General features: G+C 39.9%; 1 protein-coding gene across 7 annotated transcripts in view; it reads left to right on the forward strand.

The window, feature by feature from the left end:
* The window catches only part of ADGRL4 (adhesion G protein-coupled receptor L4), a 189,161-nt gene that overhangs the window by 163,335 nt on the left and 4,406 nt on the right, over nt 1–21,420 (forward strand). For 6 of the 7 annotated variants that reach the window (XM_084636592.1, XM_084636588.1, XM_084636593.1 and 3 more), the window contains 4 exons: nt 968–1,171; nt 2,717–2,937; nt 3,052–3,118; nt 20,325–20,416. In XM_084636592.1, coding sequence (XP_084492718.1) covers nt 968–1,171; nt 2,717–2,937; nt 3,052–3,118; nt 20,325–20,416 — 584 coding nt within the window. The remainder of the gene's footprint in view (nt 1–967; nt 1,172–2,716; nt 2,938–3,051; nt 3,119–20,324; nt 20,417–21,420) is intronic. The other variant, XM_084636591.1, reaches the window with a different exon arrangement.

The raw sequence follows: 21,420 nt of genomic DNA on the forward strand, positions 1-21,420 counted from the left end.
GCCCCACTTACATTAAAAGGCCCCTAAGATTTTTGGAATCCATACAGGATATATAAAGAGCCTAGGTTTAGCCTTGGGAGGCAGCTTTTTTTAGTCATCAGAATCGGCGATAAGAAGAGCATTGGCATGAGTACGTTGTGCTGAGACAATTCTTCCACACTGTCCACTTCAGTCTGATAGAGGGAGCGTCTTAGTTGCTAAATAGCATCTTAAGTCTTCCGTTCAAATTTAAGACTTTTGAGGTGTCCTTGTGTAGTTTATTTTAAAAAGAGGATAATCTCTGGGCCTGTATTTAGAATCCATACTTAGATATACTTTATGGCCAGCCACAGCCTGTCCTTATGCGGTCACGTATTTCAGAGGTTCTTTTTGCTGAATACCAAGTAGCCAATGTAACTGTCCTTCTGAACAGAAAATACGTGCACATAATCATTAAAAATAGCCCATAATATTTTAGACCATATCCATGCTATGTATCTTGAACTAGCATTTGATTTAAGCAATTGTGATTTCCAAGTCTTTTATTGCTCATGTTTACACTGAAGAAAAGAGATGCCCTTATGCTATGTAGGCAAATATGAATGAGTCTCTGATGGGTAATATTTTAATGTCAAGTATTAATACATTTTATATTGCCAATATGTTTATCATTTAGTAATAGATCAGATATTTTAAGTCATATTACCAGATATCAATACTAAGATGATATTATGCAAGGAAATAACACATCACTGGTGTTAAGAACATTGAAATATTTATTTTACTATTGGTTTTCCTGAGCATTATATCTGCCTCAAAAAAAAAAATACTTCTGAGATGATCAAAAGTATGCATTTGCACTGCAACCCTACACACAGTTTTGATGTATGTTTTGTAAAAAGGTAAAAGGGACTATATTATAGAATGATGCTTTTTTGACAAGGTACACAGTTATTCTCTTAACTATTATATTATAATTTCCCCCCAGGGTGTTACAAATTATAACATTCTTACAAGAATCACTCAGCTAGGAATAATTATTTCGTTGATTTGCCTCTCCATGTGTATTTTTACCTTCTGGTTCTTCAGTGAAATTCAAAGCACTAGAACGACAATTCACAAAAATCTCTGCTGCAGCCTTTTCCTGGCAGAACTTATCTTTCTTGTTGGAATTAATATGAACAATAATAAGGTGTGTAGCCTTTGTCTTTCCTTGATTTTTACATTTTTGCAAAGTAAATATACAGAATAAAGTACCATTTTCCATATAGCACGCAATAGTTTCTGATGTTAATATGAATATTCTAGTGCTATTGAGTCTCCACAGTACTTATGGTGAACACAAAGTGTTTTTTCTGTGCATGCTTTAGTTCAAGAAATGGAGCCACATTAATTGATGTAGCTACATTGAATTCAATGGTGCTTTGCCAGTTTACACTATCTGAGACCTTGGCCTCCATGTGGTTGGTATTTCAGCTGTTTCACAACCCTAATGTTTTGGCCTTTAACAGTTCCACCAACTAAGCATTTAGGTGCTGTACAAAGCAATGCTGGCGAATCAATGGATGGCACTTTTCCCTCAGAGTCAGTCCTGAATAAAGCCCCAGTCTTGTGTTAAAGACACTGTGCTGCTAGAGGTGCCATCTATCAGATAAGATCTAAAAGTGAAGTCTTGACCATTCACTGTCACTTTGTTAGTCTCTAAGGTGCCACAAGTACTCCTGTCCTTTTTAAGACCTCATAGAATCATAGAATATCAGGGTTGGAAGGCACCTCAGGAGATCATCAAGTCCATTGTCATATATTTGTCTTGGTATCTAAAAATCTGCTCAAAGCAGGACCAATCCCCAATTAAATCATCCCATGACACTCTTCAGTGGAGTACGAATGTTGAGCCCTGCTTCCTGGGAAGATTATAGTTCAGTTAGATATATTCTGCCTACCTAAAGTATCCTGTGGTTTCAAGTGAATATGGTATTCTTCACTTCCTGCCTTAAACTGCTGGTTAGCATTGATGTGTACCACACCAGAGGTGGCTGAGTCAGTAGGGGAGGGGGTTGTGACATAATCCCTGCATAATCTACCTCAATGATGTAAAAAGACCTCTTTATCACCTTGAGATTCTCAGGTGAAAGTTGCTATGTACATGTAAGATATTAATAATTATAATTTTTGAATTAGCTTGACATCTTCTCTTTTTTCATGTATTGAAGAACAGTATTTTAAATTGATTGAAAAATATCACTTGAAATTCCTGAGACAGCTCTCCGGTATTGATTGACTGAGGAGTGTAATTTTACAAGCATTGTTTACTAAAAGCATGTCCATAGGCTTTAAAATAAAACTTTAAATAATGATTTGTCAGGCAATTTAATTTTGGTATCTCAAGGAAAAATGCATCTTGATTAATTCAGCACAATATATAGACTAAACAGCAATTGTGGGGTCAAGAGTGTCCATTTATAGATGTGATTTGGGCAGGGAGACACAGACATATCCACAGCTCGATTTTAAAAGTTAAATATATTTTCTTTGCCCTACAGATTGCTACAGAAAAATAATAATGAAGACGTTTAGTTTTCTGTTTAGGCCAAGTATCTCTAAATCATGGTTAAATTTTGACTATGATGATACCCTTTTGGCATAATTATTAATAAACAGAGCCCCAGGTCATATATTGTAATAGTAATAAATTAATTACTATTTATAACTTTGCTTTCTCTGGTTGACTTTCTAGCTCTTCTGTTCAATCACTGCTGGATTACTCCATTATTTCCTTTTAGCTGCTTTTGCATGGATGTGCATTGAAGGCATACACCTGTACCTCATAGTTGTGGGAGTCATCTACAACAAGGGATTCTTACACAAGAACTTCTATATCTTTGGTTACGTGAGTCCAGCAGTGGTGGTCGGAATTTCAGCAGCGCTAGGATATAAATATTACGGCACTACCGAAGTGTAAGTTGCTGTTTTACATGTCTGTTTCAGTCAATAACATGATGTAAGAATGCACAGGAAGTATATGCAGGAGTTGGGCACATTTCAAGACATTCTGTGCTGTTTATTTTTCAGATGTTGGCTCAGCACAAAGAATAACTTTATATGGAGTTTTATAGGACCAGCATGTCTAATAATTCTTGTAAGTATAATTTTCCTTTTTTATTATAGTTCATAAAACTGATAATAAAAGGTGTTTAATAATCACTAAACTATTGGCAGTTTATCTGTGAGTGCTAACTGTGGGGCAGGATTGATTATTTTAGACTATTTTTATAGTGTCTCTAAATTATTTCTATGCTGTACATCTAAATGCTTTGCTAGCCTGGAAAACAAATGTTTGACTAACAAAACTCCATGGCAGATCAGGGCTGTTTCTTTATACTTTTTTTCTTCCTTTTAACTTGATAGTTTTAGGAATTCAGTGCAGCATTTTTAGTCTGTAAGAAGCAACATCTTCACATTTAAGTGGTATCTCAGCAAGGCTCAGCAGGAGGTGTATACAGACACTGTGCCAACAGACAGATAATCTAGTATTTGAAATGTTCCGTTACTTAATCTTTTATCAGTGATCGGTCATCTTAGAAGATTAGACTGTCATCTTTATGGTTTTATCTTTCCTATGTACCCTGTCATCATCAAAGCTATTTTAAACTAAATTGCGATGTCAACGACAAGAACCCTCTATTTCACGTGGGCAGACAAGTCAAGTATTGATAGCCCTATTTCAGATCGGAAGAGGGCCTTTTTAATTCTTATTGGAAGTGGTTTCAAACCTGTAAATTTGGCAGGTATTATATGTTCCATTCTAAATAAGACATCTTTTGGTACTTTACAGCACCTAGAAATGCTCTTGAAGTTTAACAAACCATTCCATCTGTAATTGGGCATCACTGTATATAAAAAGATTGACAGTGATCAGACAATAGCAGGAGCTCTAAGAAGGAGAATGTATAGTGGGGACCTTATGGCCTCTATGATCAGTTCAGTTACAATCCTTAGCTAATTTTTTATGTGTTTGGTGATAAATTTGTGGATTTTTAAAAGGAGAAAGTGACAGTGCTCAATATGAGTAGAGTGAAAGCAAAAGAGTTTAAGCAATGACTACATACATGAAAATATTAACCTCTTTAATGCTGAATAAAGTACCAGATATATTTTGGCCCAATTCTACTTGCATTATGTGTGTACCGAAAATTCCCACAGAAGTTAGGGGTCCAAATCTTGAGCTCTGTCGTGCTAGTTGTGCATCGTTCCTGCGAGAACTCTACTAGATACAGGACAATCTCACTCAGGACAATATAGCCCCCACTCACCCATCCCTTCCAAGCCCAGCACAGAAGCCAAAGGCAAATTTCAAGTCATTCTAACTTCTACATGGGAACCAGACCAGTGGAGAGTAACTCCAGCATCAGAGTAGTGCAGAGGTATATTTTGCAGGAGACAGGTTGTCAGGGCTGAAAGGGGGCAAGAAGAGCAGTGAGGAGAGACAACTCCTCACTAAGACTCAGTTTTCTCCTGTCTTCTAGATCGTAGGGCTTTGCGGGCTTAGGATGCCATTTCCCCTGCCTCCTTTATGGACTCTATCCACTTCTTCTGAGAGGATAACTTACAAGGTCCACATTTCTTTGTTCTTGCCATTCCCATCCTCATATCTCTGAGGGGGAGGGGTATCAGTTTTTCCTTTTATCATTAATTTCTTGGCAGTGCTATGTCTTAGATTAATTCACTGTTAGTATAAGGAAACTCCAGTCTATAAAACTATGGGATCCAAATATAAAAATTGTCACAATATATACATATGCGTTTCAATTCTCAGATCCAACTGAGCTGTGCTTGGTGCAGGACCTAAGAAAAGATGCAAAGATACTTGACCCCACTTTTGTGGCTCCCCAGTTATGCCTGCTCAGCCCTTGGCATAAGTTAGAGTAGCATCAGAACTGCTCTAATTTATGTTTAGTCACCTTTGACCCCAGAAGCAGTCCAATCATCCAGTAGTAGGTGGAATATGTGATATACAGTGATAACCTGATTGCCATGTCCCCTACACCAAGAAGATCATGGGGCACAGATTGGAATGGGTTAGACCCACTATGTCAGTTCTACACAACCAGATAATTTCCCTCTCCAGGAAGAGACCACTCTGACTAGTTTCCAATCCCTTTCCATCCGTGGAGCAGCACAACATGGCTGTAGCAGATCAGGAAACCAGATCAACAATTGTTTTGTTGTGGTTGCTTATGCAATGAAATTGCCTTCTGACACTGTTTATTTTAACAATATTCTTACACATTGATTATTACCTGTTAATAACCATGTGTGCACACACTACTAAATCCATGAGGGAATGTACTCCATTCACAGTGGACTGTTTTGCTGCTGTGTGACTTTTTGATAGTTTTGATTGGGTGGTAAAACAGAAATTAAGAAGTGACATACACAGGAAGGTTTTCAAAGTATTTCAGGAGATTCACTAATTTGCCTGCTCTACTTTGAAAACCTCAACCCAGGTAACTCTCCAAGGAGAAAATAGAAAATATCTTATGAAATGCTTGATGTAGGAAATGAAATCAGTACTAAGTTCTGTGGAATGGATACTGATGGCATTATTTCCATTCTTGCTATTCGTCCTTCCTGAATAGTGTGCTAGGTGCGGGGAATGTAACAATTGTATGCTTTTTCCAAGGCAATGAGGACTTGGAAATACCTTTTAAATTAGTAAGCTCTGTTTCTTTCCATAAGGCTTTCCAAGGTTGCTATTCCAGAGAAAGATTAATTAATTCAAAATCAGTGGAGAAATCTCTGAGAAAAAACACAAAACAATTACATACTTTGAAAAAGAAATGCTACTTTTCTTCTGAGATAAACAGATAGAGCAACAGAATCTTCAGATATAAAACTATATATACCGGCAGCTTTCAAACTTGCCTTTAATCCTCCACCAGAACTGCATACTGTATTCAAGATGTGGGCGTACAATGGGCGTACAAACCATCCTGATGTGTAGAAAGAATAGTAAATTTGGCAGGCGACCAGCTTGGCTTAACAGTAAAGTCCTTGCTGATCTTAAACACAAAAAAGAAGCTTACAAGAAGTGGGAGATTGGACAAATGACCAGGGAAGAGTATAAAAATATTGCTCGGGGATGCAGGAGTGAAATCAGGAAGGCCAAATCACACCTGGAGTTGCAGCTAGCAAGCGATGTTAAGACTAACAAGAAGGGTTTCTTCAGGTATGTTAGCAACAAGAAGAAAGTCAAGGAAAGTGTGGGCCCCTTACTGAATGAGGGAGGCAACCTAGTAACAGAGGATGTGGAAAAAGCTAATGTACTCAATGCTTTTTTTGCCTCTGTCTTCACGAACAAGGTCAGCTCCCAGACTACTGCACTGGGCAGCACAGCATGGGGAGGAGGTGACCAGCCCTCTGTGGAGAAAGAAGTGGTTTGGGACTATTTAGAAAAGCTGGATGAGCACAAGTCCAAGGGTCTGGATGCGCTGCATCCAAGAGTGCTAAAGAAGTTGGCGGATGTGATTGCAGAGCCATTGGCCATTATCTTTGAAAACTCATGGCGACTGGGGGAGGTCCTGGACAACTGGGAAAAGGCTAATGTAGTGCCCATCTTTAAAAAAGGGAAGAAGGAGGATCCGGGGAACTACAGGCCAGTCAGCCTCACCTCAGTCCCTGGAAAAATCATGGAGCAGGTCCTCAAGGAATCAATTCTGAAGCACTTAGAGGAGAGGAAAGTAATCAGGAACAGTCAGCATGGATTCACCAAGGGCAAGTCATGCCTCACTAATCTAATTGCCTTCTATGGCCAGATAACTGGCTCTGTGGATGAGGGGAAAGCAGTGGACATGTTATTCCTTGACTTTAGCAAAGCTTTTGATACGGTCTCCCACAGTATTTTTGCCAGTAAGTTAAAGAAGTATAGGCTGGGTGAATGGACTATAAGGTGGATAGAAAGCTGACTAGATTGTCGAGCTCAACGGTTAGTGATCAATGGCTCCATGTCTAATTGGCAGCCGGTATCAAGTGGAGTGCCCCAAGGATCGGTCCTGGGGCCAGTTTTGTTCAATATCTTCATTAATGATCTGGAGGATGGCGTGGATTGCACCCTCAGCAAGTTTGCAGATGACACTAAACTGGGAGGAGAGGTAGATACACTGGAGGGTAGGTATAGGATCCACAGGGACCTAGACAAATTAGAGGATTGGGCCTGTCAAGGTTCCTTATCCACTCTGAACTCTAGGATACAGATGTGGGGACCTGCATGAAAACCTCCTAAGCTTACTTTTACCAGCTTAGGTTAAACTTTCCCAAGATACAAACTATGTTGCCTTTTGCGCTTGGACTTTATCTTGCTGCCACCACCAAACGTCTGACAGGTATATAATTGGGAAACAGGCCATTTGGAAACGTCTTTCCCCACAAAATCCTCCTAAACCTTACACCCCCTTTCCTGGGGAAGGTTTGATAAAAATCCGCACCAATTTGCATAGGTGAACACAGACCCAAACCCTTGGATCTTAAGAACAATGAAAAAGCAATCAGATTCTTAAAAGAAGAATTTTAATAGAAGAAAAAGTAAAAAGAATCACCTCTGTAAAATCAGGATGGTAAATACCTTACAGGGTAATCAGATTCAAAACATAGAGAATCCCTCTAGGCAAAACCTTAAGTTACAAAAACACACAAAAACAGGAATCTACATTCCATTCAGCACAGCTTATTTTCTCAGCCATTTAAAGGAATCAGAATCTAACGCATATCTAGCTAGATTACTTACTAAATTCTAAGACTCCATTCCTGTTCTGTCCCTGGCAAAAGCATCACACAGACAGAGAGAGAGCCTTTGTCTCCTCCGCCCCCACACCCCAGCTTTGAAAGTATCTTGTCTCCTCATTGGTCATTTTGGTCAGGTGCCAGCGAGGTTATCCTAGTTTCTTAACCCTTTACAGGTGAAAGGGTTTTTACTCTGGCCAGGAGGGATTTTAAAGGTGTTTACCCTTCCCTTTATATTTATGACAGGGCCAAAAGAAATCTGAAGGACAAGTGCACATTGGGAAACATAATTCCAAGTATACATACAAAATAATGGGGGTCTAAATTAATTATCACTCAGAAAACATATGGTGGCGTCATTGTGGATAGTTCTCTGAAAACATCTGCTCAATGTGCAGCAGCAGTCAAAATAGCAAACAGAATGTCACGAACCATTAAGAAAGGGATAGATAACAAGACAGAAAATATCATAATGCCTCTATATAAATCATAGAATATCACAGTTGGAAGGGACCTCAGGACGTCATAGAGTCCAGCCCCCTGCTCAAAGCAGAACCAATCCCCAACTAAATCATCCTAGCCACGGCTTTGTCAAGCCTGACCTTAAAAATCTCAAAAGAAGACGATTCCACCACCTCCCTAGGTAACGTATTCAAGTGCTCCACCACCCTCTTAGTGAAAAAGTTTTTCCTAATATCCAACCTAAACCTCCCCCACTGCAACTTGAGACCATTACTCCTTGTTCTGTTATTATAGCTTCAGCCAGTTTGCCTGGAACTGAAGTTAGGTTTAATGATCTGTAACTACCAGGATCGCCTCTGGAGTGTTTTTTTTTGTTTGTTTGTTTGTTTTTCAAAAATCAGCATTATTTTAGCTATCCACCAGTTATCTGGTACAGAGGCTGAAAAGCAATAGGTTACATACCATGGTATGTGTGAATCGTACATTGTACAATAGAAATATTCTAATAATTGCAGTGATTGACCATAGGATTTTGAACTTCATGTGTATAAATGAATGGGTAAATGAATAAAATATACAGATTGCAGTTGCACAATTCAGAAGAGTGACATGTGAATGATGAAAGCAGGCTACCAGTAGATTAATGCTTTTCATTAAGGGACTGCCTTCATATTCATTAGAGCTGGTCAATTACTTAAAAAAATATATTTTATTTATTTGATGAATTTTGCTGCTTTGGTCAAATTATTTATTCAACTAAAATGGTCAAATGAACTGAATAGTGCATTCATCAAATAGTATTCAGCAGCTTTCATACTAGTTCTGTGCATTTGAGGCTGATTCAGGATTAGTAATATTGCTGTAATCAATGCAAAAGAGGTTCTAGACAAAACTATTACAGCACTGTTTCCCATGTAGCAAATTTCCCATACTTAATGCTTTAATCTGGATTGTTCTGATTGATCACATCTTTCATGTTGAAAATACGCTCAGCAGAAAAAAATATTTCTCAGCCCTCAGATATCAGGCAGATTTACCACTCTGCCACTCCAGTTTTATAGTGCAGCTCCTCTGAAATCAATGCAGTTCCACTGGTTTAAAAAGCAACAACAGCAACTGGACTAATGGGATGGTGAATCAGGCCCATTGTCTCTTCAGATTTTGATATTATTATTTCTGTTCTAATTGTGAAGTTCATGGCCAGTATTCTTGATAGCCTACAATAAGTTATTTAAAAGGTTCCTTGACCTCCAGCACCTGCCATAACAAACTTTACCACCAGCTCACACTTTTCAGCTAGCGTTTATGCTCCTTAGAGTTTAAGCTTTCCTGGAGGTTACATTGTTGTAGATACCGATTTACATTTCTTACACAGATGTGTATTGTTTGGTCTCTAGTGTTTAGAGTGCATCTTCCAGAAACTATAAGCCATTTTAACCACTTGTTTTATATCTACGCTGGTTATTAAGTCTGCCTTTTAGTGGCAATTAATTTCTTTCAAGGACTTTCTATAGCTTTATTATTCTTCAGAAAAGTAAGTCTTAATAGTCACCTTTTCACCTTTCAGAAAAATGTTCCACTACTCCATTTCTCTGGATGAAGTGGAAAAAATTGGCAGTTGATTTAAAGATCAAGGCTGCAATCCTGATTGAAATACAGTAGTTCAGACTGTAGTGTTGTTCAGCAATCCATAAACCCTGCTGTGCTAAATAATCACAAAACCTGAGGACACCTACCTTGTTCCATGGACACCAATCAGATGCAGCCTCCAAACTATAGCTCCCTAATCTTACCAGTGTTGGAGTGGTAACTGTTTTCTCATTGAGGCCCTGGTACTTGTGCATGAGAGGAAGACCCAAACCTTCATGCATGTCTTCCCCAAATCATCCTTAATACACCTGTTCCCAAGCACCTGCAAATAATTTACATAAGAACATAAGAATGGCCATACTGGGTCAGACCAAAGGTCCCTTATGCCCAGTATCCTGTCCTCTGACAGTGGCCAATGGCAGGTACCCCAAAAGGAATGAACAGACAGGTTATCTTCAAGTGATCCATACCCTGTCACCCAATCCCAGCTTCTGGCAAACAGAGGCTAGGGACACCATTCCTGCCCATCCTGGCTAATAACCATTGATGGACCTATCTTCCATGAATCTATCTTCATCCCTTTTGAACCCCATTATAGTACTGGCCTTCACAACGCTCTCTGGCAAGGAGTTCCAGAGGTTGACAGTGCATTGCGTGAAAAAATACTTTCTTGTGTTTGTTTTAAACCTGCTACCTATTAATTTCATTTGGTGGCCCCTTGTTCTTTCTTATTTACTTTCTCAGTACCACTCATGATTTTATAGACCTCTATCATATCCTCCCTTGGTCGCCTCTTTTCCAAGCTGAAAATTTGGAGCAAGAGGCCAAGCCACAAATTTCCACCATAAGGGAATGTGCTCCTATTAAGTTGTTACATTGAGAACATCAAACTCTGATAGCTGGATGCTCCAGGGGGAGGGGATGGTGGTGCCACAGGTAAAAAAAAATGTTTACCAACGCCAAATATGGTGACCAGCTTCACCCTGGATGGAGCACGTGAGGGAGAATCAATCCAAACGAGCTCTGCCATGGAAGCAATTGCCACACAAAGCCCAATCTTTGCTTATCAGAGTTAAAAGGTTCTTTCTCAGACAACCCCATAGGCTGGTGGGTACAGAGCACTTTCAGGTTGTTAGCAGTGGTATAAGAAAGGCCCCAACTCCCACTGGCAGCCCCTTTTTAGTTTCTGCTAGCATGTGGAGGGCCCACTGCCACTTTCTCCAGGCCCATGCTCACACATGCTAACTGGAGGAACATTCCACTCATCAAAGTTAAATTGGTGGAAAAGCATCCAAGGAAAGAGAGGAGAGGAGAGGAATGGAGGTCAGGTGCAAGCTACCCTTGCAGACTTTGTGACATCATCCCACTAGGGTTGCCAGGTGTCTGGTTTTCTCCTGGAACACCCAGTTGAAAAGGGACCCTGGTGGCTCCGGTCAGCACCGCCAACCGGGCTGTTAAAAGTCTGGTTGGTGGTGCGGTGGGCCTAAGACAGGCTAGTCCCTACCTGTCCTGGCACCACACTGCATCCCAGAAGCAGCCAGCAGATCCAGCTACTAGGTGGTGGGGGCCACAGGGCTCCACACATTGCCACTGCCCCAAGCAGTGACTCCGCACTTCCATTGGCCAGGAATGCCGGCCAATGGGAGCCGGCGGGGCAGTGCCTGTGGGCGAGAGCAGCGCACGGAGCCTCCCGCCCCTCTCCCCCACCCTGCCCAGGAGCCGGACCTGGTGGCCACTTCTGGGGTGCAGCGCAGTGCCAGGACAGGCAGGGAGTCTGCCTTAACCCTGCTATGCCACTGACCAGTAGCCACCCGAGATAAGATCGCGCCCCATCCCTGAGCCCCCTCCTGCACCCCAAACCTCTCATCCCTGACCCCAGCCCAGAGACCATACCCCCTCCTGCACCCTGACCCACTGCCTCAACCCGCAGCTCCCTCCCACATTCTGAATCCCTTGGCCCCACCCCCCTGGCCTGGAGCCCCCTCCTGCACCTCAAACCCCACACCCCTAGTTAGAGCCCTCACGCCCTCCTGCACCCCAACCCCCTGCCCAATTTGAAAGTGAGTGAGGGTGGGGGAGAGCGAGCCACGTAGCGAGGGGAATGTAGTGAGTGGGGGTCGGGCCTTAGGGAAGAGTTGGGTCCTGGGGAAGGGGCTGGGCTAGGGTGTTCAGTTTTGTGCAATTAGAAAGTTGGCAACCCTGCATCCCACAGCCAGCCCAATCCCCCACATTTTCACGCAGCACCCTGTTTCTTTTCTAGCTATGGAAATCATATCCACATGTGTGTTTCACCTTCATGCTGCTTTTCACTGAAGCCACTGACATTTGGATGACTTCTCTTCTTACTTTTCTATCCCTTAAAATGCTATTGGAGCTACTTTACTTTGTCTCTCTTTAAAGTGCTCATTAAAAGGAATGTGTGGGTTTGCTTCAGACAATCTACGGAGAAGAGTGATGTCCCCTGTACTTTTCCTAATGATGAGCTGTGATTATCTCTCTGACACCAACATCAATGGGTGAATTCTATGGAAAAATATTCATGAGCATAAGTATTTATTCAAATGGGAATTTGCTTCCACTCTGCTACTTCGATTCATCTTTCACAAACATTCTCAGGAGGGAATTTTTATTCACAAAAATGATTGCAGAAAAAATGTTACAAATATTCCCATGACCACAGATTCATAGGAGTATTCTCATTGGCAGTGTCACATGGCCATCCCCTGTAAGCTCCTTGGATTCGAGTCATCCAACCTGGGATCGGAAACAATACCATGTGATTTAAGTGACCAGTCACACAGCTGAAATAGTGAATATTCAGGGAACACGTCATAACAAATAGTTGCTGAGCAATCCATACGTCAAAATGTGTTTGATAAATAATACATCAAATAATGAACAAATCCAGTTTAAAAAAAAAAAAAAACAGATTCCCTGTGCATCACAGCAGCACTCTGTGCACCTGTGGGAAGTAGGAGACTGTCTGCTATGTATTCACACACACACCCTGTATTTGTAGGCTGCCAATTGACTTGAGTATCCCCAGGTATCATGCTGCTGGTCACTCTGCCCCACAGCTGGCACTCTCCCTCCCAGCAGCCTGCACACCCCCTAATGCCCACTATGCCTGGGGTCCTGGAGGAAGGCTGACCCCTGTGTAGCCAGCTCTACACCAGTTAAAGATGCTCTTGTGCAAGGGAAATCTTCAGGCACTGCTTTAAGGCAGCTTTAAATCCCCTTTGCACTGATGAAGGTGTGTGGGGACTTAAGAAGTGCCTAAGACTTGGCCCAAAGGGTACAGATTCTTTGTAGAAAAGGGAGCAGATTCAATCTAATAAATAGTTTATTCATATTATTATATGAATCATATCATATATCATATTCATTATTATTCATATAAACCTATCAGAACTATTACTTTCTCTCATATATTGACCAGTATAGGCCACAATCCTACAACAGAATACAAGCAGGCCACCTTTATACCCAAATGGAGTTCCATGGATGTCAGTGGAGCTCTTCATTGGCACAGAAGTCTACCCTTGGCTGCAGGACCAACATTAAAGAAAGCTATTTCAGAATTAACTAGTAAATCAAGGCTAGAGCCGCAAAGAAATTTAGGAGCCTAACTGCCTCATTAGGCACCTATATCCAAAATTTAGATCCTCAAAACTCCACAAAGCTGTCATCAAACGCTTTAGGTACCTAAATTCCAAATTTGTCTAAATTTCTGCTCGTGGCGTGTGCAAAGCTACCTAAATCAGTATCTAAGCCTCAATGGGATTCTCAAACTAGGTGTTCCCTGCCTATGTCACCTGTGGAACCCCATCCATCTCCTGGAATGAACCTTACTCAAAACCGAAGGGGAGAAAGTGGTGGTAGTCCAGTGATCAGGGCACCTGCATGGGAGATCCAAATCTTCATGTTGTCTGACTCAGAGCAGGGACTTCAGCACCATCACCATGTCAATATCCTCATTTCCTTTGTGGAAGGACTGACCGGGCATCAGCACTTAACTCCAGGAGGGGGTTCCTGGCTGTGAATCCTATGTGGAAAGATGTGCCTCACTACCTTTGAAGGGCAGGTGTTAGGCCATACTCCCCTCCTCAGCATTTTCTATTAGCTAACTTAAGTGGTTCCCTGCTCAGTTTACTGGCTTTTGTGGATCCCATTCTTAGGTGTCTAACTCTTCCCATGCATCATATAGGGAGCCTGGATGCCTAACTCAGTGCTGCGGATTCCACTAGGCAGAAGGGCCCCTACGCATTAGACAGGGCAATACTGAAAGTCCTTTTTGTGGATCTAGCCCCTGCAATCCACTGACACACTGCACTGAATCTAGAGTGATTCAGAGAACAGAAGCTATGCACTCCCGTGAGAAATGCAGAAAACCACTTATTTATTTATTGAGGCCTCCCTAAAAGGGTTCTCAGAAATGTTGACAACTCCTCACTTATCAAATTGCTAAATCCACAGCTTGGGATGTTTAAAAAAGATTATGAAATATTCATAGCGACAAAACTTTATGAGAAGATGTCATAATTATTGAGACAGGGTCTGAAATGAACTCAACCAGCACATATTCATACTTTTAAATAAGTGAAGTTACTTAGACAATTAGAGTCACAAAATCTAACATGTACCACTGCAGACCTTTCCTTTATTCTAAACAAATTCTTAATTTTTTCCCTACATTTTCCACTGCTGTGTAAGGTTACTATTGTATAAGTAAAGCATTTAAGAAGTTGTAGCCATTTGGGAGATGATAATGAGAGAAATCAGACAGGAAACAAAACCCAGACTGTTTGACTGCCAGCTTGTGTGCAATTTTATGCAATTAAGATGGCATACATTTTCAATTTGAAGCTTGAACTGTTATATTGTTAGCAGCTTAACTCTATTCTACCCTTTCAGAAATAATGTCCCACTAACTGTTGTTGTTTTATCCATCAATTAGTCAGATACCCGGACAGATCTCTCTCTCTCTTGCTTCATGGCAGAATTCAGACCATCACAGACTCGTTAATTCCACCACTGATAATAAGGGTCACTGAAGGGAATGATACAGATACAACTGTGCTGAACATCAGACATTGTTTGAAGGAGCCAAAATCAATCTGATGTATGTAAAAAAGTCAAGTATATGCCTAAGAAAGCAGCAGGAGAAATGTTCTCATTCCTTTTTGTGAGATCTGACATCAGCATATAGATGGTTTCATCAATTATTGAGACAGAGACCGAGAAAGGAAAAAAGAATGATTTGGGGGCGTCATTTTTGAAGTTTGAATGTGGAGTGCTCAGACTGAATCAGAACGAGTACGTCTGATTCTTTAGAATTAGCTCCTTCTTTATTGTACTAGCTCTGCTTTGTAATGATGGAGAGCCTTAGAGTCTGGAACTCAAAGGACTTTAATATCTTATGAAAAGCTAAACAGTGTTTTCTGTGTTCTTAGACCAGAATAGCATTTATGAAAGTACACACTCCCTTTCTCTTCGGTAAATACATTTGTACTTGAAATAGCCTCGAAAAGCTTAGCTTCAAATTAAACTATTACTGCTCTGTTATAAAGCGTTAAGTTTAGATAGTCCTGGGAAATTTCATCTTAACAGTTATTCTGATGCTCTTCCTTATAACAAAGCATCTGGCAGAAACCCACTGTATATATTTATGCAATCAGTTGCTCTTGTGCCACACATTCTGTACGTTACAAAAAATAAGTATTCTCTTGGTTGCAAAATCTGAAAGCTGTAACACAAACTGATGGAGCAAAATGATGGCAAATCTCCTTGCTCAGTAAGCTCTCAGTTCTATCACCCTTACTCACATTGAGTAGTACCCTTTCTCCTCAAGTAGTCAGAGTGATTTAGTAAGGGCTACTTATGGAGTAAGCTACTACTCAACATAAGTATGGATAGCAGAATCAGGCAGTTATTTTGCATGCATTAATACATTTTATACATTATAACATTTGGCACGCATCAAAAAATAATTAGCATTTGATGCTAAATACAGAAGTGTTTCATATAATGCGAAGCAGAAACATGTACTCCAGGATATAACATTGTTATTCTGCCATTATAAAATACTCCATTTTTAACATTTTAACAGTGGAATTAAAGATCATTTTAAAACATAGCAGTTGCTAAGCAATATGCTATTAGCAGGACTCCAACAGCTTGGGGCATTTAGCATTTTAAAACCTATGTGATCATCTTTATATGATTACACAATTTGAAACATACAGTTAGAGATCAACAAGGAAGTTTTTAATTTGCTTAGACAATAACATAATGCTATTTTTCAGTACTTTTCTGAGTCCTTGGAGTGGCATGTTTGCTGTACCTAGACACCACACACCACTGTTGTTGGACTGTCTCCCTATATCACCAGTTCCCAGAAAACTTCAGAGATCAACTCCATGCTGTCAATGGAAGGGTAGGAGAGCAGAGGCAGGGAAGCAATGACACCCAGGCTTCAGAGGGAGCCATCCTAACTCAGGGCTGAGGTAGACAAGCAAGTAGAGTACAACCACTTCAAATAGATTTCTCCATGGATCATGGAATAACTGTGGTTGGAAGGGCATACCTTCGTTGATTCCACTGGCAAACAAACCCCATCTCATGACAAGCTGATTAGTTGAGACCTCTGTGGGTTTCTTCAAATTTGCATATTTTTTAATCCTATGAGTTTTTCTCCAAAACGGCATCATCCAGACCATGACATACATGTATGAGGGCCATCTTTAAACTGCAGAGTGAGTTATGCATCTGATGAGGCTCAGAGTAGTGTCGATTCTTACCTGTAAATCTTTTGATACTCCACTATTCCTCCAGAAAACATTTAGGTAAAATCCTGGCACCACTAAAGTCAATGGGAGTTTTGCCATTCGGGCCAGGATTTTATCTCAGATTTCTGACACCTCCTGTCCTGGATGTGGAGGATCCTACAAAGAAGGGTGTGTTTGGACAAATCAAAATATAGCGCTTCTATTACTGTATGACAACAAAATGCATTTAAAGCCAGCTGTCTAATGTCTGGAAGGTGGCAACAAAAGATGAAATAACTTATGCTCCTTGAGTTTCCTTAGTTGTGTACCCAATATGGAGCTGTCTGATATCTTTCTGATCCATCATGGATCCTAACGTAAAAGCCAGCATTCCAGGATGTCATTTGGATTTCTGACTCTCGCTGGAGGAATCTGAGATTAAATTGGTTCATATACATAGCTGTCTCCCTCTATAACATACATTATAGCTAATTTTCCTTTTTCAATGGCTTTTCATTTACACATGCCTTCACTTTTTTTGTTGTTCACATAAAAAGCTATAGAACCACAAATATACCAGTGCACATAAATGCTACTAGAAGGTAAGATAGGTCTGGCTAAATATGTTTTTGTAAATGTATTTAGAAACAGGTAACGCGCCGTAGATGATATGGTAGGGGCGGTTTCTCTTTCTCAGGGGTTCTCAAACTGGGGGTCGGGACCCCCCAGGGATCGTGAGGTTATTACATGTGGGGTCGCGAGCTGCCAGCCTCCGCCCCAAACCCTGCTTCACCTCCAGCGTTTATAATGGTGTTAAATATATTAAAAAAGGTTTTTAATTTATAAGGGGGGTCACACTCAGAGACTTGTTATGTGAAAGGGGTCACCAGTACAAAAGTTTGAGAACCACTGCTCTATCTTCTTTGGCCAACCACTTATGTCATTGAACTTCATAGGCCACTTCTAAAAAGTCAGAGTAATTTCAAAAACTGTACTTGCAAAGCACCCAATCCTCCAAGTTGCTGAGCACCTTCAGTTCCCATTGAAATCATTGGGACTAGGGGCTGCTCAGCACCTTGCAGGCTTGGGCTCTATGTCAGAAGCTTTTAATTTGTGTGCCTGATGTTAAGGGAGGAAAGTGGAATAATAAGAATTCAGTTTGCCACTTGCCCAGTGGCACCTGGTTTTTATGAGTGTACATTGCAGTTTCCCCTGTTTTTTGCAGGAGAATGCAGTTTCCAGACCTGATTTATCTCTAGGGGACATTACAGTTCCCCTTTCCCCCATTAGATCATATAGTGTTAGAACAGCAGACCAAAAACAAATACATACTTCACAGAACCCCCGTCAGGACACGCATCAATTTCTCAAGCCGTTCAGCCTTTGTTATATTGAAAACAAACTTTATAACAAGACATACTGTAACTTCCTTCCTTACTTGGGAAAAATGTGGCTCCTTGGTGGCAATTGCAAATATTTTGTTATCACCTACTCTTGGGTCATCTAACAGGGAAAGCTGCAGTCCAAGAAGTTTCTTGCTAGGGTTTGGAAAATTTGCATACAAGTCACTGTTTTGAGCATTCTCACTTTATTATACACACTGCAAATGTATTTGGCTCATTATTTTTTATGTACAGAGTACTTGGAAATGTTAGAACATGGGGTAAAAACCTACTTAGGATTTTAATAACTTTTGCAAAATACCCTGAATTTCAGAAGTAAAGCTCACTGTCATTACCCTGTAACACAACCTCCTATGAGGCTACTTGAGACAATAACTGTGTTCTGACAGCAGACTCCAATGAAGCCACCGTTAACCTAACCCATTCCCTTGATACATACAGATTATTCCCTTTATAATTAATTGATTAATCAAATGATTAGAATTAATGGTTATTACATTAGTGCAGAGGGCCAAATCCTAGTACCTTGCTCAATAGACAGAGTCAATGGTCTGTGTAGGGGAATCCCATTGGGATCCAGGGAAATGGAATCTTCCCTCACCAACACACCCCTTTCCCAGTTACTCCCTGTGGGCTGCCCCATTCTCACTTTTCAGGACATTTTTGTCTATAGGCAAGGAATAATAGGATTTGGCCCATAGGCCCTGCTACAAAGCCCACTGAAGTCAATGGAAAAGGCTCTCATTTGGCATTGGTGGGTTTTGTAGCAGGCCCATCGAATAGAAACTAGGCCACATGCTTTGTATTATGACTCAAAGGTCTCCAATCTTAGGCCACTTTATAGAGAAATTACCGTGAGTATTCTCTCTGCGTACGGTATTTGGATCACATTTTACCTTACTTTTTAGACAGTATTTTAAGAAATACATTAGATTGGCTATGCAAACTTCACTGTATATACCAAGTTACTTGATCTATTATTCACCAATAAATATATGATAAAAAGTAACCCTGCATATAATTATCACAACTACTGACTTACTTATAATTAACTTTGAAAAACTGCTGGGTTGGGAGATATTATAGATTACAATTTTAAATGTAAGTAGCTTCAGAAAATATCTCCTGATCTATGCAAGTGCAAGGTATTCAATGAAGAATTAATTCCCTAAACTACTAATCAGCTCTCTCTCCTGTCTTATCAAATTGTAAATACATTATTACTGTATTAAAGCAGGCTAATTAAAGCAGAGCCTGCATTTAACAACATACCTAATACCACCTCTCCCCCCAACATAATCAACAATGTTCTGAGCCCATACACAGCAAATGTTAGAAAATTAAACTGATACCTTAATAGTGATACTGCACTTTTATAATGCTTTTTTTTTTAAAGGAAGAGAAGGGGGGAAATAATACACAATCATTCTGGAGAAACAAGTGAGGGAGGTATTAATTCTATTCAGTCTACAGCCATAACCCACAAGCATCTACAAATAGAATCTGGAAGACATCCAGCTGAAACTTGTTTAATTTATTAACATTTTTAATAGATGCTGATGTTAAATGCTTCAAACCAAAATAAGAAATTTTAAAAAGGAAGACCGCAAACCCATATATCTTGGAAAAGAAATGTAGTAGAAATTTAAACATGAAAGCTCATTGAAGCCTAGCCAAGCAAGCAAATTGAGCATCATTTGCAAAACCTCTTTTTTAGTTCTTTTTTCTGTTTCAACCACAGATAAAGCACGATAATCATAAAACAGGTCCAAAAAAATCACTAAAAAAATTATTCCCCAGTCAAACAAACATAAATATAACACATAATACCCAGCAAGGAACCCTTCAACCAAAGTTATTTTTGAAATTCTTTGTGTAAACCTCTGTTTTTTACTCCGCTTGAAAGTTTACTCACCCTAAAGACCTCAGATTATATGATGCCATTAATATTATTTGGCAAGAAAAAGCATATATTTTATCAATATAGAGTACAATGATAAATCTGTAGGATTTTATTTTTATATATATACACACCCACAGAGGAAAAAAATTTGAGCAGAAAATCTAAGAGATTTCTCAATGAAATCAATAAAAACATTTGCCGGCTACTGTCAGTGATACTGTTTAGGTGAGATAGAGTTACAGACCTGTTTGATCATTGTTTATTACAGGGCTCATAATTTTGTTTTTAATATAAGTGGATCAGAGAGAGGGGTTTTTGCCCCCAACAACAGATTCTTTAGAGTCCATGTACACAGAAATCTTTATCTGACTTGTTTTATTTAAACATACAACTGATTTGCACATCAGTCTGAACTAAAAACAAAAGCATTTTTTCCCTCAGGTTAATTTGCTGGCTTTTGGGGTGATTATTTACAAAGTATTTCAACACACTGCTATGTTAAAGCCCGAAGTTAGCTGTTATGAAAATATAAGGTAAGTTTCCCTTTTAACACAAATTATACTGTGCATAACTTTAAATACAATCAGAAATTAAAGTGGTCATTCCAAAAATAATGAATTTGCCTACTCAAGGATTTTTTTAATGGTTTGTAGAAAGAAAACTAATTCTCTGTTATCACATTAAGTTTATTTTGGGCTAGATTCTGCCATCTTTTGCTCACATTGAGCAATGCCTTTCTCCTCAGATAGTCCCACTGACATGAGTGGGACAGCTTGCAGAGTAAACAAGCTCTACACAAGATGAGTATCAGAATCTGACCCTTTATAAAGAACAAGTTAAAGGCTGGTGGTAAGGGTTAAAGGCCTAATTTTCCACTCCAGTTGAAGCACCAGATCTTGCAGCCCCTACTCGGGCAAAAACTGATTTCATGAATTGTGCCTGAATCAGAACTGAAAGATTTCTCCCTGAGTAAAGAGACATATAATAAATATATGAAGAAACCAAGTTCTCAGTGAGTCACATTATCTGTGAAGAAATTGTACAATGAGGCTCAATGTTTCCTTCTTTTCTTTTTCCTTCCCCAGGATTTTTACTTTGCATGCTGCTATGATTTTTCCATCAACTCTCTCTCTTTAAAGCTGATTTATAGGGACCTTGAAAACCGTTTGTGCAGGAAAAGCTGAAGTGTACTACAGGGAACATTGAAAACAACTTACTGTTTGTGTTGCTTAGAAACACTCCTGCAGTTTCAATGCATTGCCCAAGATTTATAGTTAAGATTTAGAAATTGTTTGATTGATTACTTTCTTTTATCCCTCATCCTTCATAGCTTCATGTAGTGAGTTGGTTTTAATGAAGTTGAAAATTATTCATTTTCAGAGGAACAATGCTAAAAATGTCTTCTGCTCTAAGGAAGTCCTGCAATGACTGGGCTAAGAATGAATAAGGAAGTAATGAGTGGTTTCATTTCCAAGACAACATACTGTAATTTGCTGGAGCAAGGGAGCTATACAATATGTTCGCAAAAATAAATCAC

This window comes from Lepidochelys olivacea (assembly GCF_965140295.1).
Source record: "Lepidochelys olivacea isolate rLepOli2 genome assembly, chromosome: 8".
Lineage (NCBI taxonomy): Eukaryota > Metazoa > Chordata > Testudines > Cheloniidae > Lepidochelys > Lepidochelys olivacea.